The sequence below is a fragment of the Neovison vison genome, chromosome 6 (assembly GCF_020171115.1).
Source record: "Neovison vison isolate M4711 chromosome 6, ASM_NN_V1, whole genome shotgun sequence".
In the NCBI taxonomy this organism is placed as follows: Eukaryota; Metazoa; Chordata; class Mammalia; order Carnivora; family Mustelidae; genus Neogale; species Neogale vison.
Window position 1 is genome coordinate 2,886,580 of NC_058096.1, and position 26,374 is coordinate 2,912,953.

At 54.3% G+C, this 26,374-nt stretch overlaps 1 protein-coding gene across 3 annotated transcripts; it reads right to left on the bottom strand.

The window, feature by feature from the left end:
• Positions 1 to 12,703: 12,703 nt before the first annotated feature.
• Positions 12,704 to 24,060, bottom strand: NDUFV3 (NADH:ubiquinone oxidoreductase subunit V3). 3 transcript variants are annotated; one of them, XM_044250866.1, is made up of 4 exons: positions 23,933 to 24,060; positions 22,794 to 22,914; positions 15,323 to 16,501; positions 12,704 to 13,252 (listed from the first exon to the last, which is right to left on the bottom strand). In XM_044250866.1, the coding sequence occupies exons 1-4, from the start codon at positions 23,978 to 23,980 to the stop codon at positions 13,089 to 13,091; spliced, it is 1,512 nt and encodes a 503-aa protein (XP_044106801.1). In that variant the 5' UTR covers positions 23,981 to 24,060; the 3' UTR covers positions 12,704 to 13,088. The 3 variants fall into 3 exon arrangements, with proteins under 3 accessions (XP_044106801.1, XP_044106803.1, XP_044106802.1); XM_044250867.1 differs by lacking the exon at positions 12,704 to 13,252 and adding an exon at positions 13,262 to 13,955; XM_044250868.1 differs by lacking the exon at positions 15,323 to 16,501.
• Positions 24,061 to 26,374: the final 2,314 nt, after the last annotated feature.

The following is a 26,374-nucleotide window of genomic DNA, read 5'->3' on the forward strand; positions in this document are numbered from 1 at the left end:
TCTGTGGCTAGTTTGTCGGAAGCACGAGAGGCCTGGAACCCACGAAGCATGGCTGGCGTCTGGAGTGAGGGCAGTCTGCGGGCCAGGGCTGCGGGGTCCGCCCTAAGCTCAGGAGCCCATGTCGGGAGCACACTGCCTGTCCCCGCAGGACCGCCCGCAGCAGGGACAGCCGGGACAGCCGGGACAGTGGGCCCCGCGGGCTGGTCTGTGGCCAGGCCTCCATCCAGCCCCAGATCTCAGCACAGCACCTGAGGGGCCCGGCTGGAGCTGGAGCACAGAGCCTGCCCGTAGCCTGTCTCCCTGTGTCACTGCTTTACGTATGAAAACAGGTGTATTAGGTTTCATTATCGAACAACACACCCATGGTTAGAAGCTCAAAGACAGAATAAATAAAAATGTAGAAATGAAAGTACTCTTAGTGTCCCCGGAGGCACCCACTATCCCTTGAAAGAGGAGTCCCCTGCAGACTTGAGGGTCTGCAGTATTAAAGAGGAAGGCTGGCCCTGGGTCCCCTGGGAAGACAGAGGTGCGGCCCCTCCTCCCTCCTGCTCTGGGCCTAGGGGCCACCCTCCGGGGCTGCTGCCTGGGCTCCCTCCTTCCGGCTTCCAGGTGGGTTGGCCAAGGGGAGGCTTGGCCAGAATTCAGAGGGTAGGGGGAAAGGAAGGTGGCACTAAGGCCCGGGTCTCCAGCGGTGTGGTGTCCCTTGGCCCATGGCTGGCTTCCAGCATTTGGCTGCCTCCTTGGCTTCCGGGAGCTGCTCCCTCCCTTTGCCCTCTCTGCAGGGGCGCCCAGCTCCTGATAACCTTGTGTTAAGCCCAGAGCAGCGCTGGATAAAGTGTTTTCAGATCCCTCAGGCCGAGTGTGCCCTGTAAGTCCTGGCCCTGGCCAGTAACCAGGAATGTGGGGAAGCCACCGGGAGCAGTGCCCGCCGTGCTGGCGAGGGGGTCGGGCCCCTTCGGGAGCAGGGGTCACCGGCCAGCACTGAGGGTTGTCACAGAGATGCCTGGGCAGGAGAGAGTCTGGTCAGACCAGGTATGGGGTGGGGAGGACAGGCCAGCAGAGGACCCTGAGGGGAGGAGGCAGGGGCCAAGGGCCCTTATCGGGGCAGCCCAAGCCATCTGCATACAGACTCTCCACGCCATGGGGTGCTCATGGTCTCGGGGAACGTAGCAGCCGGAGGTCTCTGAATTTGGAGACGGGAGAAATCAGTACCCGTGAGCAGAAAGGACAGGGAATGCTGGGGAGGACTTGGGCGGTTGGCCACATCTCAGCACCCCAGGTCACCGCATGACAGGCGAAGTTTCGGGGCAACACAGTGCCTACGTCACTCTGACGCCCCAAAGCAGAGCTTCTCGAAGTTTCCAGACCTCCTCCAAGTCTGCATCGGTCAAAATCCGGATAGTTGAGGCTCACAAGAAGGAGCTTCACCTGACCCCCCCAGAAAACAGCGACCTTGAGAACCCTCCACTTGCCCATGCACCTTAGGTGAGGCTCACTGTCTGGTCCTTCTCTCTGCTCCCACGGGCCCACGAGATGCCCTTTTCTACACAGACTCTCCAATTTCCCGTCCTTTGTCTCCCTAGTGTTTGGCTGAGATGAGAGGTGTCCCGGCCAAACACGCTCGACACAGATGGACATCCCCGGTTCGGCCGACTGACCGGGCCGCCCCCCCACCCCGCCCCGGCTGCACAGCAAGGACCCTGTGAGTTCCCCCACCTGTCACGAGTCCCACCTTCCCTGCAAAAGTCCAAGGTGAGACCACCTGACCCTGGGACCCGGCCCCACCTGCTGCAGGGCCCTACAGAAGATCAGTCTCCTTGCCTGACTGTTCCATCCAGGCAGGGCCTGCCCGGGGCCCAGGAACCAGCATTTCCGCTAGCAACCCTGGGTGAGTCCTACGGCATCATGTTTGAGCAGCTGGGTCCTGGAGGCCCGTGGGCCCAGGGAAGGCCGTGAGGGCCGAGCAGTGGGCGCTCGGACAGACGTTTTCAGCATAGTCAGGAGAGGGTACGGGTGTGCGGGGGCGCGGGAGTCAGCTCTCCCCACCGCCCTCTGTCCTCAGCCCCCCTGTCCCCCAGCCTGGGTGCACGAGCCACTCTGATTTGCCCTGGGGGCAACAGCAGACTTTGTAGATGTAAGGGGACTCAAGTAAATCACTGGAAAGGACTTTGAAGACAATACGTTTCCTTTCAAAAGCGGCTCGGAAAACAGCCTTGTGAACAAGCGCAGTCCGGCCTTCCCTTTGGTCGGCCCTGCTCCTCCCCACTCAGCCTTTTATGGGCCTGTCATCATCACCCCTGCTGACAATGAATGATTTCCTCCCCGGGAATATCACAAGAACCAGAGTCGCTGCCAGAAGCCTCTGGCATCAAACTCCGCTCTGAGTCACAGCCTGAGGCCATTAGTGAGGGAACAGCTGCAGCCGCACATCTGTGAGGCATTGGAAAATTTTATGAATAATAAAAACTATCCATTACACAGACTTATACATTATATATCAACCTGATACCTCTACGATTACACTACCAACAGTCTCCTTGGGCGTATGCATTTTTTTCTAATGACGCCCTAACTCCAATAATAAATTCGAATATCTGAAACGCTGATCTCCAGCAGCGGTCCATAAAATGTCCTACTCTGCGCTGTCAGCTCTTCAAGAACAATGATAAAATCGGCGTCGGCTGAAAAGACAAGGGAGGAATGGAAACCCCCCAGAAAGCTAAGAGCATGGAGAGAGAATTACAGTTTTAGGTTAAATAACCAAAAGACTGAAAAAAAAAATACAGAGAACATCAAAAGATGCTGAAAAATAAGCCTTAAAAACAGGTCAAGCCCCGGGAACTCCGTGAGCTGTGCCCCCAGGGCCTGGATGACCTTAGTTTGCAGCCATGTGTCTGGTGACCGCGGGAGGCTTTGGAGGATCCAGCGGCAGGGTGAGAAGGTGACAAGGGGGGGAACCCGGGAACCCAACGGGCGGGAGAAAGAAAAGGAACTGCTTTCAGCACCACTCAGGCCAAGCAGGGGCTCCTCCTGCAGAAACATCTCGCCAAGGGCGGCGTGGAAAGGTTCAGCTGCATCCCGCAGCCGCCGAGCCTCTCTCTGGCCCTTCCTATGCGACGGCGTCAGACGGGCGGGGGGTGAGGGTCTGGGTCAGTTTTCAGGAATGCCTTTCCCCCCTTCCCTCTCATAAACGCTGTAGTTCACATTTTCGCACTCAGGAAACAGCTTTTGGTGGCACGAAGCTTTGCCTGTTTCCATGCACTAAACCTACATTCTTATTTTGTACCAGAACATCCTTTCTCTTCTGATTTCTCCCTTTTTCCGGCAACAGTGACTTGCCATATGTTGAAAGAGGACGGCGTTTTATTTTGGCTTCCCTCTGGCTGGCTCAGCTGAGGAGGGGATATTTTAAGCCCCACGCTTAAAAATAAAAACCTTGGCAAGGCTTCGGATGCACTAAAAACATCAAGAGATATTGGAACCTGGGCTCTGATTAGTTCGAATTTTGTGAGATTTCAAAACCAGCACTTAAAAGAAAGAAAGGAAGGAGGGCTAGTGGGGGCCAGTGTGGAGGGACCGTCCCTGCCCCCAGGGCCAGGCTCGGGTCTTCGGCCATTGGCGCTCCTGCCAAGGAGGTCCAGGTGGCGGTCAGGCCTCGACTGTGCGGAGAGGCCTCCCTCCGCTCTTCCCACCTTTGCCCCTTTCGTGCATTTGCAAGCTGCTTCGTGTCTGTTTGAGATGGTAGACGGCCATGGCTGCCCGGGCTAGGTTTTACCCCGATTCCTCCCCGGGCTGCATCCCTGCCGGGCTGGGGATCCAGCAGGTGGGGGCGACAGGAGAGACATCTCACCTTCTTCGGGCAGGAAGAGCTGCTTCTTCACGGAGCCCAGCAAACAGCCTGCCTCCTGGGACGCCACCCCACAGTCTTCACCTCCACCCGCAGTGGCCGAGGAAGGCGGTTTGTGGCCAGCATTCCTGTTTCATTCCCACCGTGACTTGGGTTAATACCTGATTTGCAAGCGCCCAGCACTGGATGAACGAGAGGTGTCTGTACTGTGCTACAGGACGCCCGGCCCAGGCAGTCCGGGGGGAATGAGTTCACGCCCCTTGCCTTCCACCGTGCTCCGCCCGCACAGCTGGGGCTCCGGAGGGCCCTCCCCTCTCCCCCCAGCAGCCCACTCTGGCTTCGGGGGAGGCAGGCTGACTTTTCCCCCAGCAGCCCACCCTGCCGGCGTCGGCCCCGATACCACACGCTTGCGGGGCCCCGCGTCAAGCAGCCGTGCACAGCGCCGGAGGAAGCTCCGTCCCTGGGGCACTGTGACCCCACGGGGAGTGGTCCTCCCTGGCCTCACATACGTGTTTCTGCTGAGGATGAAGCATGGCGGGACCCCCGGATGTCTCAGTCTGTGTCAGGGTGCTGTGCCTCTGGGGCCGGGGGCGTGCGACCGGGGGTCAGAGGGGGATATGGCTCTTATAACCCCCCCACCCCCGTTAAGGAGAGGGAGGGGGGTGCCCAGACAGCACAGCAGACAAGGAAGGACCCTCGTGGCACTGTCCATCGGTCACGGAGCTCGGGTGGCATCCAGTATTTGCCGGAAGCCTGCCGGGAAGGCCAGCCCAGGGGCATCTTCTGCCATTGTCCCACGAGGAAGCACGTGGCAAGTGTGCTCCTGACCGCGTCCCGGCTGCGTGTGTCCTGTGATTTCAGGGAGACCGGGACAAGGCTGCACTGACTTCCGACCGATCACGGTCACATCCTCAAGTTAAAGGTACAGGACGGGAGACATTGGGTTGTCCAGACTTGTGGGGGAAACACAGGCGCTCATTTTTGTCATCTGAGAACTGAATGCCGGAAACCGATACTCACTTCGGGCGTGGGGCCGGCTCACTGCTGTCACTTGCTGGCAGTGTCACCCATTCCTTGCTACGGGTCCATGTTAGATACGGATCAACGTCACGAAGGAGGGCTGCAGCTTTTAGAGTGAAGGCGCCCTTGGCCATCACTAAGCCTGGAGTGTGGACCAATGGGGACACTTATTCCTGCCCAGTGGGGGCGCTCCCGTGGGCCACAGAGACAAGCTTCAGGTCCCTCCCTGGAGCGTGCTGGGGTCCAGCCAAGGCTTCCCCAGGTCAGCCGGTGTCACATCTCCAAAAGGGAGACCTCTGGATCCCAGTCACTGCAGACTACCTCCCCTCCAGCATGGTCAGCCCCCATCTCCCCTGCCTGGTGTCAGAGTGGCTGGGACATGTTGGGACATGTTAGTGGGATGGATTTAGAGGTGCACACTGAGTCCCCTGGGTAGCTAAGCTGGTGACAGCTGTCTGGTGTGGGAATGGCTTCCAGGCATACTCCTGGTTCCCACTGAGCAGACCCTGCCAGGAGCTCCGATGTGAAGGTGGTTACCAGAGCAGGTATTGTGGTGCGGACACGTCCGTGATTGCGGATGCGGCTAGGACTGTGCCACGGGACCAGGAATGCGCCCCCCACCCTGGCTATAAATGTGATGGGGTCCCAGGTGTCTTGGCACCAGAAATACCTGATGTGGGATGGGATGTGTGTGCGGGCTTTGACGCACATGGAACAGAAGCTACTCGGAGGAAATCCTTTTAATCACGAAAACTCATTTCAGAGGACTCAGCTCCCACCTGTACCTAGACCAACAGAATTCTCTCTGTCGAGAACGTAAACACGGGCCTCGCTTTTCCTTTTTTGACGGCATCATGTGAAATCAAGTTTCTCAGAATCCGTGTTTGAAGGAGCCCCGCAACAGCAAAGAGGTCTGGACGTGACGTGTGCGGTCACGTTTATGGATCCAAACTACCAGAACGAAATTCTAATCAACAGTGCTGGGGAAACACTCCACTATCCTTCCATCCAGTGCAACAGGCTATGAAACCGCCACGTGCGGAGGCAATCAGCCGCGCGCAGCCCAGCGACACCTGACTTGCTCGGTCCCTTAGGCGTCCGACTGGACTTCAGCTCAGGTCGTGATCTCGGTGATCATGCGATGGTGGGATCCATCACGATGGTGAGATCGAGCCCCCGATCAGGCTCTGCGCTCAGCGGGCAGTCGGCTTGAGGTTCTCTCTCTCCCTCAGCTTGTGTGTGCTCTTTCAAATAAATAAATCTTTAAGAAAAAGTATACAGCCCAAACTTATTTTATAAAATATTTTATTTATTTGACACAGAGCAATCACAAGTAGGTGGAGCAGCAGCAGAGGCAGAGGGAGAAGGAGAAGCAGGCTCCCCGCTGAGCAGAGAGCCCGATGCAGGGCTTGATCCCAGGACCCCAGGACCATGACCTGAGCCGAAGGCAGAGGCTAAGCCACCTGAGCCCCCCACACGCCCCCCCCTACCCTGACAGCCCCGCCAAGTTATTTTTTGTGTTTGAGAGAGGGAGTGTGAGCCCACGTGCATGGGCATAGGGGAGGAGCAAAGGGAGAGAGAGAATCTTTTTTTTTTTAAGATTATTTATTTATTGATTTGACAGACAGAGATCACAAGCAGGCAGAGAGGCAGGCAGAGAGAGAGGAGGAAGCAGGCTCCCTGGCGAGCAGAGAGCCCGATGCGGGGCTCGATCCCAGGACCCTGGGATCATGACCCGAGCCGAAAGCAGAGGCCCTAAACCACCGAGCCACCCAGGCGCCCTGGGAGAGAGCGAATCTTCAGCAGGATCCACACTCAGCAGCGCTGAGCCCAACACAGGGCTCACGTCCCTGAGATCATGATCTGAGCCAAAGTCAAGAGTCAGAAACTTAACCGACTGTGTCAGCCAGGTGCTCCTCAAACTTGTTTCTTTATTAGCTGCCTGGCACATACAGAAGTATGTTAAGTGGTTAATTAAAATGTTATTTTTCTGGATTTTGTGAGGTTTATAGTATATACCAGCTTTTAAAATTTGTAACCTATTTTTCCTCATCCTATATAATATTCCTGGTCACATTCGACTTTGAATTGTATGTTTTTATTGTATTTATTAAAAAGAGCCCTCTTGGGGCGACTGGGTGGCTCAGTGGGTTAAAGCCTCTGCCTTTGGCTCAGGTCGTGATCTCAGGGTCCTGGGATCGAGCCCCACATCAGGCTCTCTGCTCAGCAGGGAGCCTGCTTCCTCCTCTCTCTCTGCCTCTCTGCCTACTTGTGATCTCACTCTCTGTCTAATAAATAAATAAATAAATCTAAAAATAAAATAAAATAAAAAGAGCCCTCTAGGGCACCTGGATGGCGTCCGGTGGTGGTCAGGATCTCAGGGTCCTGGGATCAAGTCCTGCATCGGGCTCTCTGCTCAGCGGGGAGCCTGCTTCTTCCTCTCTCTCTCTCTGCCTGCCTCTCTGCCTACTTGTGATCTCTCTCTGTCAAATAAATAAATAAAATCTTAAAAAAAAAAAAAATAAAAGAGCCCTCTAGATTCTATCAGGTCCCACAAAACCTGAATCCATCCTCGATAATTGGTCTACACATCTTTTTTTTCTTTTCTGTTAAATTTCATTGAACCCCTTCTAGCCTTAAGTAATATGTACCCATGGATATAGGAACTGAAAAAAGAAAAAAAAAGTTCCAGGTGCACCTGGGTGGCTCAGTGGGTTAAGCCGCTGCCTTCGGTTCAGGTCATGATCTCAGGGTCCTGGGATCAAGCCACGTGTCAGGCTCTCTGCTCAGCGGGGACCCTGCTTCTCCCTCTCTCTCTGCCTGCCTCTCTGCCTATTCGTGATCTCTGTCAAATAAATCAACAAAACCTTAAAAAAAAAAAAAATACCAACAGTTAAAAAAATAATAATAAAAAAAAAGAAAAAAGTTCCAATACATTGTATTAAGAAATCAATGTCCAGGGTGCCTGGGTGGCTCAGTGGGTTAAAGCCTCTGCCTTTGGCTCAGGTCATGATCCCAGAATCCTGGGATCGAGCCCCGCATCAGGCTCTTTGCTCTGCTCTGCAGGGAGCCTGCTTTCCCCTCTCTCTCTGCCTGCCTCTCTGCCTACTTGTGATCTCTGTCTGTCAAATAAACAAATAAAATCTTAAAAAAAAAAAAAAAAGAAATGAATGTCCAATAAAACGTAAATTTCTTAAGTTTAGGAATGTTCACTAATATTGGAATTTATTTAGGGGCACTGGGGGGCTCTGCCCGTGAAACGTCTGCCTTCAGCTCAGGTCATGATCTCGGGGTCCTGAGATTGAGCCCCCTTTGGGCTCCCTGCTCAGCTGGGAGTCTGCTTCTCCCTTTCCTGCTCCCCCTGCTTGTGTGCGCTGTGTGTCAAATAAGTAAGTAAAATCTTTTTTAAGGGGCACCTGGGTGGCTCAGTGGCTTAAAGCCTCTACCTTCGGCTCAGGTCATGATCCCAGGGTCCTGGGATCGAGCCCCACATCAGGCTCTCTGCTCCGCCAGGAGCCTTCTCCTGACCCCCCCCCACCCCGGGGCCTGCCTCTCTCCCTACTTGTGATCTCTGTCTGTCAAATAAATAAAATCTTTAATTTTAAAAAAAAAATCTTTTAAAAAAATCTATAAAAATTGGAGTTCATTTATAAATAGGGTGGTAATATTTGTAAACAAAAGACTTAAGAAAAATTAGGTTTTTATTAAAATTGAATTTTTGTGTCCCCCCCTGCCCCCAGTTCCTATGTTGAAGCCCTAAACTCCGAAGTGCTAATGACTGGTAGTGGGGCCTCTGGGAGGAAGCTAGGGCTAGACGAGGTTCTGAGGGGGCCCTCAGGATAAGGGTTAGGGTCCCCTTAGGAGAGACTCCAGGGAGCAGCCTGTGGCGTGAGGACACAAAAGATGGCCACTCGCAAGCCCTGAACAGGGACCTATCCGCTGCCTCGGCCAGTACCTTCATCTCCAACGTCCAGGACCGAGACCACACTGGTCTGTTGTTGAAGCCCCCTTCCCCTCCCTCGCCCCCCGCCCCCCGCCCCCGGCCCAGGTGGTGGTTTCACGGTGGCGTCTGAGATCTCTAACACAGAGCCCGAGCGTACGATTCAGCCCCCATCCTTGCTGCGTGTCCCTTCTCAATCCGTGGCCTCCAGCAGGGTTCCTGTCCGGGGCTCGGCGCAGACCCCTCCCAACACCTCGAAGACCAACCTGGGGGCTTCCCAGTCACTGTCAGCATCTGCGGGTGATGTTCTGTCCCACAGAGCTTTCTCTGATCAACTTCCTCTCTCCCCAGACAGCCCCTCCGCTGCTAGGCTCAGCACACCTCCTCGCGTGGCTTTCCCCGGGCCTCCTTCCCGAGGATGGGACTGGGGGGGAGGCGTGCGTGGTCTCAGAACCCGTGGCCCAGACTCAGGCCCAGCCTGAGGCGAGCATTTAGACCAGTTGCTTACAGGCCCACGAGAGTGACGTTGCTCTGTAAGGAACCCCACGTTGCCCGTTAACTCCTACACCCTAGTCTGTGTTTCAAACCCTTTCTAGAATAAAGATGGCTGGAGGGCAGAGGGACGGCGGAGGCTGGGTGCTAAGCCCCGGAAACACACCCACGATCTGACTGCCCAGCCTGTCCTTGCATGAAGCGACCTCTGGCCGCCCCTTCAATACCACGGCCCCCTGGAGAATCCTGCTCTCTGCCCCACGAGAGGCCCACAGCCAAGAACGGGTTTGCCGTTTGTAAAGGCTGTAAGAACAAGACGTGAGACAGTGACCACACAGGGCAGACCTCCAAGAACCCCCACTCGGGTCCTTCACAGGAAGCCCGAGGCTCACGTGGCTTTGCATTGTTTGCATGTCGTGCATCGGGCCTGTTCTAGAAACATCTGTGCCTCCCACGTGCAAGGTGTGGGGCCGCAGCCAGATGGGCTGGGTGGCGGGCTGGGAGCGGAGGAGCGCGTCGCTGGGCTCTGGGTGCCGGCCGAGAGCGGCTGCAGAGAACACCGACCACTCAGACAGAAGCCCGTGCTTGGGGGAGAACCAGACGAGCCGCACAAGCATCTGCTGGTTTTCGGTTATTAAGCAGCTGCCGGGCAACGTCAGGACCAGAACTCCGCGTGAGCGACGGCTGGACGTCCTCGCAGTCCAAGGGGATTTACTGCGACGGGGGAAGAGAGCAGGCGTCCGGGAAGATGCCACGGTTCCGGTGACAGGGAGAACACAAAAGGGAGTGGAATCATTCTCTTATTCCACTCGAACCCATTACACGGGTTGAAAAGCCTTGTGAGGGTGCCTCGGCGGCTCGGTCGGTTGAGCAAAGGCTTCTTGGCTTCAGCTCAGGTCATGATCTCAGGGTCATGGGACTGAGCCCTCACTGCCCCTGCCCCTGCCCCTGCCCCATCGGGCTCCACACTCAGAGGGAGACTGAGACTCTCTCCCTCTGCCCCTCCCCCTGCTCACTCACGCTCGCTCTCAATAAAATCTTAAAAAATAATAAAAAATGAAAAGTATATAAAAACAATTAAAACCCTTGTGGAAACTGAAGCAACACCGTCTGTGAATCCCACGTGAGTCATCAGACCGGTGTCTGGAAATCCATCTGAAGGAAACAATACAAAACACAGCACGAGTGACAGTCACACAGAGGATTCTGGCTGCGCAGAGAGCAGGGGGATGAGCAAGGATCCAAAAACTGCGGCGCGGGCAGCTGTGGCGCTCCCGGAGGTGCTGGAGGCCACGGCACGGTTAGAGTCGAGGACCAAACCAGGCCCTGACTTGTGTCTCCTTTAAAGTCCAGACACCTTGCGCGCCTCAGTGGCGCAGTTGGTTAAGCAACTGCCTTTGGCTCAGGTCACGATCCTGGAGTCTGGGGATCGAGTCCCGCATCGGGATCCTAGCTCCATGGGGAGTCTGCTTCTCCCTCTGACCTTCTCGCCTCTCATGCTCTCTCTCACTGTCTCTCTCTCAAATAAATAAATAAAATCTTTAAAAATATAAAATCCGGACCCCTTGACGAGGGGTTAAGGACGGGAAAGTTGAGGAACACGGAGAAAGGGTCTGTGCTCTGTGCCGTGCATTCGCCTACGTGACCTCCCACACGCTCTCCCTACAGAAGGGAACAATGCAGTCAGGCTCAGGAACTCTTAGCTGGTCCTTGCTGTTCTGTACCTCCCATAACCCACTCCCTGGTTGATTGTCCTGCTAATGGCTTTAGCCGAGACTACCTGGCATCACGGGGTTTGCTCGTAGTTGATGTAAACTGTTACAGAAACTAGCGGTCATCTGACTAGGTACTGCTGTATTCCTCCTCCTAGTGTGCTCTGCCTTATAAATGCTTGTGAGCCGGGGAATAAAATCGGCCTTGTTGGACATCCTCCTCAGTGTCCCTCCTGACCCCGTCTCTTTGTCTCTTAATTTCTTTTCACCACCCTCTTCCCTCACGCTTCCTGGTTGATTTGTCGCGCCTGCCGCGACACAGAGGACACACCATGGCGGGTCCTACGCACACAGCCGTGGCCAGCACCCCTTGTGTTGGCTCTCAAGCCTTTCTGGAGGTCCGGGGAGAGGGAGCCAACTCCCGGAGAGACTGGAAAATAACCAGCGAAAAACTTCATGCAGGGGCGCCTGGGTGGCTCAGTGGGTTAAGCCTCTGCCTTTGGCTCAGGTCATGATCCCGGGGTCCTGGGATCGAGCCCCACAACAGGCTCTCTGCTCAGCGGGGAGCCTGCTTCCTCCTCTCTGCCTGCCTCTCTGCCTACTCGTGATCTCTGACAAATAAATAAATAAAATCTTAAAAAAAAAAAAGCTTCATGCAAACGAAAATACACTCCTACCCACTGCTGGGTTGAGAGCTGCGGGCCGCAGCGGCAGGAGCGTCTGGGAAACGCACCCGGGATGTGCACTCCCCCCGGCCCCGCATACCCCATGAGTCCCGTGGCCAGTTTGCGAAGCTGGCTGGGACACGGGAACGCCCCGCGGGACAGCAAACTGTCGCAGGGCACCATCCTACCGCTGCCCCTACCCCGAGGGAAGGCGTGGGAAGTGTCAATAACGGGGTGCGGGCGTGGCACAGTGGATTCTCGGCTACCGCCCGCTTCCTTCCTTTCGGGTAACGCGGCTCTACTACTTTTATAGTAAAAAAGCGCAACGAGGAGCCTCTCACGGAGGGGCTAAGGCGTCAGAAGTAACAGAAGGCCAGGCAGTGATCACAAGAGTAGTTTTCAATTCCGGTGTTCTCACCTGGACTAGCTGGAGAAGTGCGGGATTAGTGGAAACTGAACTGTAATTACAAGGACACTGTGTCGCTTGCGGTGCACTGAAGAGGCCAAGGACCAGAATTCAGACGAAGCGACGGATCGTCCGGGAGTCCGGACCCATTGACAACCGCCATGTGAGAACAAAGCGAACCACTAAAATAATAGGGATTCGAGGCGGGGTGGGGGGGTGTGCTCCCCTTCAGGCGGAGCTGGGCCACCCTAATGAACGGGCCCACGTTCCACGACAGCATGGGAGTAACCTCACCGGGACAGGACTCTCCCAGGAGATGGTTTATCTCGCCCCCGCCGGGCGCCCAGAGACGCCGCCCACCACCTCCGAGTCCCTCCACACTACTCACCCCCCAGGCGTGTGAGTGAGGCTACCATGACTGCTGGAAGGCCCCGCGGCCGAGCCAGAAACCCTCTGTAGCCTGAAGAGCCCAGAGTCTGCCGTGGCCATCGGGGGGCAGAGCTGCTCCACCGGACCCCAGGAAACCAACCTCCGTCCCCAACCCCCCGCTGAACACATCCCCAAGCTTACACCCTATGCTTGACGCAGGTGAACAAAAGGCTTCTGTTCCTTCTCGGATACTGAAGTGCTATAACTCAGTGTTTATTTTCTTTGCAGTACAGTGGTTAGAATCAGTAGAACTCCTAGTCTGGCTTTCATAAGAACTAGGTCTGCCAAACCCGAAGGTATCACTACATTTACCAACACCAAGCTGGTGAGACAGACTAACGACAGACCGGGGACCAGACAGAGCGGATCGCAGCGATGCAAGGTGCCTACGACTCTCTTGAGGCTACGGCTCACGGGGGAAAACCCCCGTGTACAGATGCTTCTAAAGGCACAACTACACAAAGGGCTGCGAATTCTCTGTTCGCTGTCAAACGGACACAGATTACGCACGGCATGACCAGAGCGGGTTTTATTCCGCTGCCCAGACACCGGAAGTTTCCTTCTGTCAAGGGAGCGCTCAGTGGCGAGGGGACTCCCGTCCGGAAGAGGGCTGGGGCATCCGGAACTTGGACAGGTCCAGGTTGAGGTCTAAGAAGGTGTACGGGGTATAGTCATGGTGCTGGAGGTTCCGGTACGTGGTGTTATCGAACGGCTCGGCAGGGCTGGCGGCTTGAGCGGGCTCTGCGGGGGGGAAAGCAAGACTTGTGAGGACACGGGACAGAAGGGCCTCCGCAGGCTCAGTTCACAGACACCGGCGCACCCAGCGCTCCTCACACACCCCGCCTGAAATACACGGTCCCAACAGAAAAGCCTGTGAAAGCAACAGGGTCTTCAGAAGCAAAATAAAGCAATGAGCTGAAAACGTTTTCTAAGACACACCCGCTTCCCAATGGGACGGCTGTAAGTCATTAACACCTGACTTCGCAGAACTCTGAAAATGCCTACGATTATGGGGGGCCACTTAAAGTTGCAGGAAAAAACCCCAGATCTGTCAGATCGCGGTCTTATCACAAATCAGGAGCAGGAGAAACTGTTCCAAAGCTAGCCTGCTGAGAATCTAAACACAAGAAAGTCAGACCCTGTTTTAACGACCCAACCACTCGAGGGGGATGGAAATGACGTGCCGAGTTTTCAACTTTTTCTAAAAAAGTTGTTGGTATACTGTAGATTCAGGCTAAAATATATAAACCGGAAACTTTCTTTCTTTCTGTGGAGAGTGTCTGGTCATCCTAGAAGTCCAAGTGTGTGGCTGAAGCGAAGGAAATGCAGCCTTTCCTGCCGCGAGGCCAGGCGGTGCCAGAGGGCAGAGGTGCGTCTCTCGGGGCTGCGGGGGGCGTGCCTACTGGCCGTGGACTTCTGCCATTGGGGCTCTCCCAACTTCTACCTGGGGGGCACGGAAAAGGACTTAGAAATAGATTCCCTACTTGGATTCATAGCAAATGTTTTGTTTTTCATGTGTTCAGTTGTATTAAACAAAAACAATGTCTTATTCAGACCTGACATCTTTTCAATCTCGAGGAGAACCTCCCGAGGCGTTTAGGGCCATCTTCAGAGCAGATACAGGGATGGTCTAACTGAAGGGAAATGTGGGTTCAGAAAACTCATGTGAAAATCAAGCCCGCCAGAGGGCAAGGGGCCAGGCGGCGGGGGCAGGAAGACTGCCCAGGGACACCTGCCAGTGGGCCGTGCTCCGGGGCAGGGGTGGCCTCAGCCTCCGAAGGGCATAAGGAATGCAGGAAAAAGAACACGTCCGTAAAAAATCAGAAGGAAACTGTTTTCAAAATCGTTTGCAATGTGCAAACCCTGTCGTCATCCTAAAGGTCTGGGCACTGCCCTGCAGTTTACAGCAGAATGACGGAGCAGTGCGGTTCCTGATGTCCTGACCAGTCCGGCCAGCGTGGCTACTTCTGAATATTAATGAAAGAGGGAGAAAACGGAGGGAAGAAAACACATAAATTCTGTCCACACGACACAACCAGTGACAACAACGACCACTAGTAGACATCAGGCAAGAGGGGGCGGCTTTAGGAAGACCACAGAGCAAACAGGAAGGGGCCGCGGGTGTTAGTAATGCATTTTACAGACATTCTGCGGAGCCTGGCTCTGCGCCCAGAGCGCTCCCTGCCCGCTGCCTTGACCCCGCGACAGCACAAGCCGTCTACATGCCAGTGCACGGCCACACGGTAGCGTAAAAGGAACAAAATACTAAACATTTATGACAGCGGAAGGGCCCTTCATAAACATTCAGTATGGGAAAACGAAACAGCCCACTGTGTTTCTTGGGTAAATCGGAGAATAAAGCATCATCCCGGGGAAAGAAGACGGAAGCTGCTCCGGGCGCACCTGGGCCGCTCACTGCTCTAACTCCCCAAACCGGGCTTGCTCCTCAGGCCTAAGGAATGGAAAGGCACTGCTCCCTGGAAGACCTCCCCACAGGGCGAGCACGGCCCACGGGAGTCCCCCAGACCCGTTCCACAGAGAAGAGGCCCTGCAAGTTCACGGAACAAGGTTAAGGGCAAGGACGTTAAATGGCGGGGGGGGGGGGGGGGGCAGAAATGACCCAGGCCTCCCGCCTCGGCCTAAATGGAAAGTGCCCCGGGGCTGTGCCAATTCCGATAGTCCTCTGCTTATCTGAGACCCGGCCCAGGGCCCACTGCTACCGCAGACACTTCTTCACACCGCCTGGGCCTCCAGCGGCCCGCCACCCGCACAGGAAAGGAGGTTCTCGAGAGAGCAGAGGTCAAGGTATACCCTGTGTGTCGTCCTGCTCTGCCGGGCCAGGCGCCGACACCGTCTCGTCCTTTCCCTCGAGCTCCAGGCCTGCCGGCTTCCCATGCTGGACTGGTGGTACCTGGTCTCCCAGCATCTCCTCTTGAGCCTGCAGGACTCCTCCCATTATCCGCTCTCCAGAACCTTCCCGGCCGACTGGGGGAAACACCCCCTCCCCATCGCGTTCCAGGACTTGTTTCTCCAAACGCCCATCTCTGGTCTCAGGAGGTGCCTGCAGCTGCCCCCCTGCTCTGCTTGCTTCTGATGACGGCACAGGGCTGGCAGCCGGCTGTGTAGACAAGCCTGACGTTGCCGGTGCGGAGCTGGCAGCCGGCTGTGTAGACAAGCCTGACGTCGCGGGTGTGGGGCTGGCAGCCGTCGCGGGCGCGGGGCTGGCAGGCGGCTGTGTAGACAAGCCTGACTTTACAAGGTCAGGTGAGGCTTTTTTAACTTCCAGTGGTTTGGGACTTTCTTTATCTTTCTCACTTGATCTAAGTATTTTTCCCATTTGTTTCTCCTTTACGTTGTGCTTCATCAACTCCTTATCTGCTTGCAACCTGGGTGCTGTGGTTTTCGGTTTAGTGTCTTTTCTGTCCTCTAATGGCTTCACAGGGGCCCCTTTCTTCTTTGCCTGCCGGGGTCTCTCTGGAGGGCTCGGGTCTGGCTGTCCCTGCTGGGACCGGGTCTTCTCTTTGGTGGAAGCTGCGATTTTGGGGGCTCCGTTTTCAAGCGAACGGGAGGCCTGCGGTTTGGGAAGGCCGCCTCTGCCCCTGCTTGTCACCTGAGGGCCAACCGTGGAGCCGCCGCCCTCCTCATCAGACTCCGAGTCAGAGGAGCTGGCCGACGAGGAGGACGAGGACGAGGACGAGGACCCGTCTGTCCCTCCCCTGTTCTCCTGAACAGCTCTGGAATCCGAACCCTGTTTTCTGAATGGAGGCAGAACTTTTTGAGGAAACTCTACCAAAGTCTTTCTTGACAAAAACTCTGGAACCCCTCTGTCTGTGAACAGCATGCTATCCTCGGGACTGGGGCGAGGGCCAGCTACCCTCCCGCCCGGATTCACAACTGATGGGTAAGAACTGGGTGAAGACAAGTTTTTAGACAATTCAGCTGCTGCTGGGGTGGCTAGTAGCTTGCCCCTCTCCTTTGGTTCCACTACATCTAGGAAATGGCATAAAGAGGAATATTATTTTCAATAATTTGTAAAACAGTCTAAATTTATCAGTAAGTCAAAGACATTTCATTACTAACAACTTGTTATCCTAATATTTTCAACATAATCAGCCCAAGGAATGTTCCAGGGGAACGCATTCTTAGGTCAAAGCCAAGCCATGTGACCGGGAACAGTAAGACACGTAAAGATTTTTCTTTGCAGCTGAAATATTTAAAAACAGGGATTTTTACCAACAGAAGTAACAAACTTGTCTCCACTTTTCACAATAAGAACTTCTTTGATGATAATTTTACCCAAATTTCTTAAACTATAAAGATATTTCCAAATGACTACTGAGGGTTTTAGAAATGGGTAATTTCTTAAATCTTTAAAAAACTGATGGTTCCCAAATGTTAAGAAAGTCATCCACAGTGGATGAGCCCGATCTTTCTGGGAAACCCCCCCCCCAAATCATGGGGCACTTGGGTGGCTCAGTGGGTTTAAGCCTCTGCCTACGGCTCAGGTCATGATCCCAGGGTCCTGGGATCGAGCCCCACTTCAGGCTCTCTGCTCAGTGGGGAGCCTGCCTCCCCCTCTCTCTCTGCTTCCCTCTCTGCCTCCTTGTGATCTCTGTCAAATAAATAAATAAAATATTTAAAACAAAAACAAAAACAAAAACCAGGACAGGGATAAGAGCCTGGTTTGCATTTGGGTGTGTGCGTGTCTGTGTGTCTGTGTGAGTATGAGTGAATGCTGGGGGGGTAACGGGGTGGGGAGAATGTCATTCAAATGAACCTGCCCCACGGGGAAGAGAAGTCCTTCAAAATCACAAGTCATGTGGGGACTTCCTCAGCCACAGAAAAGTATTACACAACCAAAAAGGTCTAAAATAACTTGGTGCATATATCACTGGAAACAACAAGTTTTAAGCCCGGGGGCGGGGGGTGGGGGTGGGGGAGAGAAAGACAGAATAAGTGCTAATGTAAAACGCTTGCATTTTGGAGAGTCAATCATTAAAAAAATAAGATTGCAGAGTACACTGATCAGAACCAACTTCATTCAATTTTCTCGGGTGGTAAATCTTTTCTAACCATAGAGATTTGAAGAAAAATATAAGACAAGTGTTGTAAGCTACAGTTACTTTCCAAATCTAAAGCAAAACTTAAAAATACACTGCGGCTGAGCAGGCGCCAGACGCGGCGACTCTGTTCTCAAGGGCCGGAGTCCATCTCATCCTCAAGAGACCTCGACCCTTCTTCTCTCCAGCGGAAAGAAGCATAGTCCTGACTTTCCTGTCCTGCCAGTAGCCACAGCGGCTTCTCCCTGTTCTCTGGGCTCTGGGACCTACACGCGACAGCACAGGAAACAGAAAACGGAGGAATAACCACAAATCGGAAACGGGCCACCGAGAGACAAACGGGCACGTGAAGGGCTTGATGGCCCAGCCAGAGCAGACCGTGGGGGCTCACGCCACGCCCTGCGCCATCCCCTCCAGCCCCGGCGCCCCCACCGCAGCCACCACTGGCCCCTCCACCAGCACCAGCACTGCCGTCTCCACGCCGCGGCCGGCCCAGAGTCTGCATCCCGAATGCCCCGACTCTCAGAACACACACGGAGCCCTGGGACCACATTCAACACAAAAACGAGGCAAAGGAGGGGTGCCTGGGGGGCTCGGTTGTCAAGTATCTGCCCTCGGCTCAGGTCATGATCCTGGGGGTCCTGGGATTGAGCCCCGTGTCGTGTTCCCTGCTCGGCAGGAAACCTACTTCTCCCTCTCCCACTCCCTCTGCTTGTGTTCCCTCTCTCGCTGTCAAATAAATAAATAAATAAGTCTTAAAAAAAAAAAAAAATTAGGCGAAGCAGTGTATGCACACTTGAACTCTCTCTAGACTGTACCTGAATCAGCTCAGAAACTTCTAGTGGCCCCCACACCCACTAGCCTAAATTTTCTTATGATTTTATTTATTTATTTGACAGAAATCACAATAGGCAGAGAGGCAGGCAGAGAGAGAGAGGAGGAAGCAGGCTCCCCAATGAGCAGAGAGCCCGATGCGGGGCTCAATCCCAGGACCTAGCTGGGATCATGACCTGAGCGGAAGGCAGAGGCTTTAACCCACTTAGCCACCCAGGCGGCCCTAAATTTTCTAAGTATGAAAAGTCACGTTAAAATAGGAGTATCTTAGATAAACTGCTTTGAATAGAAAAGTTACAACACCTGAATCTTCCAAAATGTTGTGGGGATTTAAAAAATTGCAAGTAAGTTATCAAAATTACATTGTAGGTTGGTTTATCATCTACTGAAAATGGAAAGAAAATTTCAAATGGGATCAACAGTGGTATCACTTAGAAAATGAAAAGAACATTTCTATAGTATGAAATAAAAATGTTTTAAGGTCTTTTTTAAAAAATTTTATTTATTTATTTGACAGACGGAGATCACAAGTAGGCAGAGAGGCAGGCAGAGAGAGGGGGAAGCTGGCTCCCCGCTGAGCAGAGAGCCCGATGTGGGGCTCGATCCCAAGACCCTGGGATCATGACCCGGGCTGAAGGCAGAGGCTTTAACCCACTGAGCCACCCAGACACCCCATTAAGGTGTCTTTTATTCACGCTAAAATTATTGGAAGAATTCCACAGAAAGGCTAAGAGACTAAAATAAAGTATTGCGTTTTGCATTTTTAAAAAAATATTTTATGTATTTGAGAGAAAGAGCGAGTGCTCACACAAGAGAATGCAAGCTGGAGGGACAGGCAGAGGGCAAGGGAGAAGTGGGCTCCCTGCTGAGAAAGAAGCCTGATGTGGGGACTGGATCCCAGGACCCCAAGATCATGACCTGAGCCAAAGGCAGATGCTTCACCGACTGAGCCACCCAGGAGCCCCTACATTTTGCTTTTCAACGTGCTGATTTCTGACCCAGTGCAGCACAGGGCCGGGGTCCACTTGGGACTTAGAAGGAAGTTGCCACCGTGGTCCGGAGTTGCCACTAAGAGCCACGATTCCGGAGACTGCACTCCGCCGCGCAGTGCAGAATGTCACCGGAAAAAAGCCGTCTCGTGTAGAGGACCGACGGCTCTCACCTTACGACCCTAATGGCTTGTTCTCATGAAGCCTCTGTCTGGAGGCAGGAAGCCCATGCGCCAAGAGTTCTAGTTTGATGCTGACTGCTGACCTTCTTTGACAAACGTATGAAAGCACATCGTCCCTAACTCTCGCCAGGGAGGCCGAGCACAGGCCAGGGACGTCCGCCGACTGCTTCCACTGTCAGAGACCAGATAAACGACCACAGCGGCCTACACACAATCAAGGTCCACGAGCTCCCGCGATACCACCGGAGAAGCCCTACTGCTTCTCTAGTTCTTCTCAAAACGGAACTTGTCCTTCCCCAATCTCTTTTCTACTCAGATGAAAAATGAGGGCATGACCTTCAAGTTTTTAGTGGTCTCCTTATCAAAGCCTTTTTTTTAAATTTAAAGTTTTTATTTTTAAATAATCTCTACGTCCAACGTGGGGCTCGAACTTACAACCCTGAGATCAAGACCTGCGTGCGCCTGACCGAGCCAGCTGGGCACCCCCAGTGGTCTCCTTGTTAGAGGAAAAAATGCCTATTGCTGTTTGCAGTGGATTAGCCCGGTCAGAATTCTTCCCTATCTTCTCACTGGGGCACAGAACTAATCTTGGCCACAAAACACACTCAAAAACAAACACGTTTCCACAACGGCTACTCAAATTTTATATGCTAATTAAAACTCTTCCTTTTGTACATGTACAGGACTATAATGCTGGGTTTTTTTTTTCAGAGGCAGAACAGCACAGCGATGGGCAGTACAGACAGTGGGGCCTTACTGGCCGGGTTCACGGCTGGCTCCAGCACTGCCCTATGTGGGACCTTGGGCAGCTCACAGACCTCTCCCCACCTCGACTCTGTTGTCTATACCGCAGGGACCGTAACAGTGTCCACTCACAGGGTGCTGGGGACCAGACGAGAGACTGTATGGAGTGTTGGGACAGTGCCTGGCACCTGGTTAGGAATAAATACAGCAAAGCCCTATTTCTGGAGAATCCTCACTTTTCAAACTGAAGTGAGGACTGGAGATGGGTGATTAACTCTGGCTTCCTGACAGATTCTTTACAAAGTGACACAGGAGTTATTAAGTCAATACTGACTGAGGCAAAACCCAGCTAGCTAGTGCCTGCATTCGAAGGAACATCCGAGCCGGGGAGCCCGGCAGTTCTGCGGGATGGGGGACCTACAAGGAGACCCTGGACTCGGGCAGCTGCGCTGGCGGCCCCCCTCGGGAAGGACATGTGGGCCACAAGAAGCTGGAGCTCCAGATGCAGTGAGCCAGGAGGCACTCTGTAACCCCGGGGTCCTGCCTCTGAGGCAGACCCTTTGACTAGAGATGCGACCCCAAGGGTGGGCGCTTGGGGCCCAGTCTGCATGCAGGCAACTTCCGTTAGAGCGTCCGAGGCCACGGAGTGGACAGGGCTTCAAGCTGGCAACGTGCTAGGCAAAAAGACCCTCAACCGGTCTTCCAAGTACTGACGCTTTGGCAGACACAGAGACCTGCACACGTCCATTTAGAAGCATTCTTTCTTTTTCCTCATACACAGATGAGAGATTTTTAAAATTATGGGACACAAACGTGCTGTGCATTATCACCTCCTGCTGGCCCTGCTCAGGCAGGGAGCCTCTGCCTCCAGGGGCGGGAACGACACAGGCCAGAGCCCAACTCCAGCTCGGCGCTCCCTTCTCATAACTGCACCCAGAACTGCCCCAAGACCCAGCACCCCATCCCGCTCACATACCATTAGCACAGTCCCATAAACCTAGGACGGAGGAGCGCAGATACAGGACTAAAAGTCACCAAAGGCACCTAAGCCGAGATGAAACTTATCATCAGTACGCACTGAAAGAATACCGAACAAGTGCCAGGCATAACGCAGAATCGAACTGACATTCTAGCTTTAAACATTTTTTAGGAGATCATGGTGCTGTGGTTTTGCTAAAAAGGAAAAAAAAAAGGATACTGGGTTTAAAACTGGACTGAGTTAAATGGAACAGAACATTCTGAATTAAACAGAATTTGCCTGAGCTGCCATCCAGAAGGGGTATTTCCTCAGCCAACATCAAAAGGGCAGGAAAGGCAGCTGGGGGCCAGCACACCCAACAATGGGCCAATATTTTAAATGCTACCAATGGTTTTTTGTGCATACTAAGGAGGAACAAAACAAAAACTAAGCACTTTCAAATACTCAAACTGAGGAGATGGAAAACAATGAAAATAAGACCAACTCAGATGATCATTCCACATAAAAAGGTTTGCAGAGACTACAATATAGATCTTTAATTTTTCTAAGATTTTAAGTAATCTCTACAGTGGGGGGCTCAAACTCACAACCTGGAGATTAGAGTTTTACACTCCACTGACTGAGCCAGTCAGGTGTCCCTATAATCATTTATTAGTAATGAACAGGCAGTACAAAAGAAAATTACCAGAAGTATTTAAAATATACTGTTGCCTTTTCTATTTTCCTTCCATGAGGATATGCTACATCATATTTCGGAGGAGAAAAAAGAAGTAAAAACCAGCAATCAAGTCAAAATGACTGTGGAAACTGCTGGACACAGATCAGACATCGAGCTTCATCAAAGTAAGTTGTAATGTAAAACGGTACTTGTCCTTAACTCCCTCTCCATGGTCATAAAAGGATGCTTCCAACCCTGCCCCATGGCCAACCAAAGTCTGAGTTTCAGAGACACTGAGAAAAGCCACACCTGGGGGAAGAAAAGCCAGGTGGGTTTGAGCTGCCATGGGACCATCTCAATGACCCAGCCGTCTCACTCTGCACCCCCTGCTACGTGTTAGAGTATGGCTCTTAGAAAACACAGGCAGAACTGGTTCGGGGCTAAGTACTGAGTCAAACACTGTTACATGTCTGATGTGTTTGGTCTAAAATCCGTCACAGATCTTACGTCAGATTATAATCTGGACACTGCTAGAAATGAAGAATCGGGGCACCTGGTTGGCTCAGTGGGTTAAAGCGTCTGCCTTTGGCTCAGGTCATGATCCCAGGGTCCTGGAATCGAGCCCCGCATTGAGCTCTCTGCTCTGCAGGGAGCCTGCTCCCCCCCCCCACCTGCCTCTCTGACCACCTGTGATCTCTGTCTGCCAAATAAATAAAATCTTAAAAAAAAAGAAATGAATCAAATCACGTAGTCAGTAAAACTTCTCAGGCTTGGAAAGCAGACTGCTTTATGTACTCTGCATTCTCTTTCCCTTAGCACTATCATTAAAATCTTACTTTTTGGTGGGCTTTGCCTCTTGGAATTCGGTGGCAGTCCCTTTTCGGTCTTCCCCGATTCTGCAGAGAGGGAAACCGTGGAGGCAAGTCCTCGACACACTTGTGCTTCTCGGAGCACCGTCTGAGAGAAGAACGAACAGACACAGACATTTTAGAGTAAAGCCATTCGGAAGCTGTCGCGACACAGAACTACTACGTGTCACTACTAGTCATTCACGTGGTCTATTTCTCTCGGTTATTACAATTTCCAAAACATGTGTATTACGGAAATTTTGGAAAATACCAAAAAAACTGTAAGAAAAAAATCCCACAGGACAGTCGTTATTAACTACGTAACTGCGAGAAAAGCCAAGACAGAGCTGCTCCCGCGCACACTGCTGTAGCCCCGGTCACCTACCAACCCACAAAGTACTGATTCTTTCTGTAAAACGCTCTCCTAGGCCTAGAGCGCTGAGCAGAGGAGACACCGTCCGGCTGTCGCTCACGCGGGCGAGTGACCACCACTTCCGAAGCGCTTACAGGGCGGGCGGCGACCGTCTAACGAACCGGCAAGCACCGGGCGCACAGGCGGCGCGGACCGGCTGCCTCTGCGGCGCGCGAAGGTGAACGCGTGTCCTACGTTCGCGCCCGCCAGCAGGGCCGTGTACGCGGCGGCGCAAACAGTCGCTCGAACCGGGGCCTCCGGGGCTCGACGGCGGACCCTGAAGCCGAATCCCGCCACCTGCACTGAACCGAGCGCGCTTTCCCAAGAGCCGCCACCACTGTAAGCCCCGGGAGGCGGCCTTACTTCTACCGGGCAAGACCGCCCTCGTCCCTTCCCGTCCTCACAGGCGGGGTCAGGCAGGCGGGCGCCCCGTGGCGGACGGTGCGTCACCCGCGGAGCCAGGCCCCTCCGAGCTCCCTCCCCTCTGCGGCCTGAACACGAGGTCAAGACGCTGTCCTCAACGGTCCCGACGCCGGGGGCTCCCCGGGGGATCGCGGTCCGCCGAGGGCCTGGGGCCCGGCTGGTGCCCGCCCCAGCGGCCGCCCCCGGGCCCGCGCCCTCCCCTGCACCCGGGAGGCGGGTGAGCGCCAGCAGGACGGCTGGGGATGGCCCTGGCCCCACACGGGCTCCCGCCGCCGACCCGGCTCCCCTGTACCTTCAGCGCCGCGGACGGTCCTCGCCGCAGCAGAAAGGAGGTCGCCATGACGGTGACACCGGGCAGGAGCGGGGAGGGGCGGAGGAGCGGGAGGTCGCGCCGGGACTGACGTCACCACTGCGCGCGCACCACCGGGAGGTCCCGCCCCCAGGGCCGAAGGTACCAGTCACAGGGAGGCACGGGGGCGGGGCTGAGGCCGGGACGTGCGGGCGCATCCCAGCCGCCTCCGCTCCGTGGCTCAGGCCCCGCCCCCGGGCGGCGCTGCCAGTCACCGGCGGGGCGGTCCCCGCGCGCGGCCGTCGGGGTGTTTTGCCGCGTCCTGGTCCGGGAGGGCGACCCTTCCCCGGGGCGCGGACTTCAGGCGGTGCCCGGGCCCTGGCTCTGACCCGCAGTCGCCTGTCTGGTGGCCGCGCGCACGGCAGCCCCGGCCTCGGCGGGGGGTCGGACGCAGCTCGCGGACACGGTGGACAGTGGACGCCGCTGCTCGTCGCCGCTGCTGCCGCCACCTCGGGCGGGGCCCTGGGCGCGCTGAGCCCGGCGGCGGAGCAGGCGGCTCGGGGGTGTAGGCCGCACCGACCCGGGTGTCGGCGGCTCGCAGAGCGGAGGCCCGAGTGCGCGGAGAAGCGGGGCCGGCCTGGTCGGCTCCGACGTCGGTCGCGCCTCCCTGCCCCCATCCTGCCCCGTCCGGGGACTGCTGGACGGACGAGCGCACTCCTCCGACTGCGGGGACGGCGGGGAGACCCGGGGCAGGATCGATGGGCAGAAGCCGGTCCTCCAGCCCGTAGCCAAGGGGACTGGAGAATGGAACGCGATCTGCCACCGGTCAGTCTCCCAGGGGCAGAGCGACAGCCCGAGGTCCTTGGTCTCTGCAGAAGGGAAAATCTTGACAACAGATTTATCCTTTTTTTAAAAAACTGATTTTATTTATTTATTTGACAAAGAGATCACAAGTGGCCAGAGAGGCAGGCAGAGGGGGTTAGCAGGCTCCCTGCTGAGCAGAAAGCGGGATGCGGGGCTCGATCCCATGCCCCTGAGATCATGACCTCAGTGGAAGGCAGAGGCCTAACCCACTGAGCCACCCAGGAGACCCAGATTTATCGTTTTTAAAAATATTTATTTATTTATTTTTAGGTGAGAGAGAGAACAAGCAGGGGAAGGGGCAGAGGGAGAGGAAGAAGCAGGCTCCCTGCTGAGCAGGGAGTAGCTCTCAGGACTCCATGCCTGACTCCATCCCAGGACCCTGGAATCATGCTTGGCTTGAGCTGAATTGGAGGCAGAGGCTTAACCCACTGAGCCACCCAGGTGCCCCAACAGAATTCTCCTTTACTCAAATCAGATGTTCTCTTGTCTCCAGCGAAAGGAGGGGGGAGGGGGGAGGGGAGCTGGGGAGGAGGGGGCTGCTCCCCTCTCTCTCTCTGCCTGCCTCTCTGCCTGCATGTGATTTCTGTCAAATAAACAAATAAAAATCTTAAAAAAAAAAAAAGAGTCAGACACCTTACTGACTGAGTCACCTAGGCACCCCTAAATTAAGTTTTTTTTTTTTTTTTAATTTATTTGAGAGAGCGAAGTGTGCGCGGGGGGAGTGGTAGAGGGAGGAGAAGGAGGAAGCCAGCTCCCTGCTGCTGGGATCTATTCCTGACCGTGACACCGGGACCTAAGAGCTCAGGCTCAACCCTTTGAGTCCCCCAGGTACCTCTAAACTCTGTTTTATTTATTTTTTATTTTTTATTTTTTTTTAAAGATTTTATTTATTTATTTGACAGAGAGAGATCACAAGTAGGCAGAGAGGCAGGCAGAGAGAGAGAGGAGGAAGCAGGCTCACTGCTGAGCAGAGAGCCCGATGTGGGGCTCAATACCAGGACCCTGAGATTGCGGGACTCGATCCCAGGACGCTGAGATCATGACCTGAGCCGAAGGCAGCGGCTTAACCCACTGAGCCACCCAGGCGCCCTAAACTCTGTTTTAAAAGACAGGTAGTGACATCTGTCCCCAGGAGTATCCGGCCATCAGATATTATGAAAAACTGCTGGGCTACAGAATATTTGACAAGGCTGGGTAAAAGATCAAAGCACACTTTCAAATTATCAGTTCTGTTCCCACGTCCAGATCTGTGCTCTGCTGTCTCTGCTGGCTCTTGTCCACGATCGCCGGGCCAAGATGGACCGGAAACTCATGTAGTTCTGGGCTCTTATCTGTGGAAATTCCCAAGCCCTGGGGTGAGTGTGCATTCCTGCTGAATTGATCTGGTGTTTTTAGTGATGCCTATCTTGGCCTAGTGTGGTCATTTTTCTTCATCGTTTGGAATGTCCTGGACCACAGGAACTGTGTGTCCCCAGGGACTAAACCAAAAGCAAGAAACCACAAGGAGTCACATTGCCCTGGGAGCATTTGCTGATCTCAGTTGAGTTAAAGTCTTGGTTTGACTGGATGTGGAGAGGACTT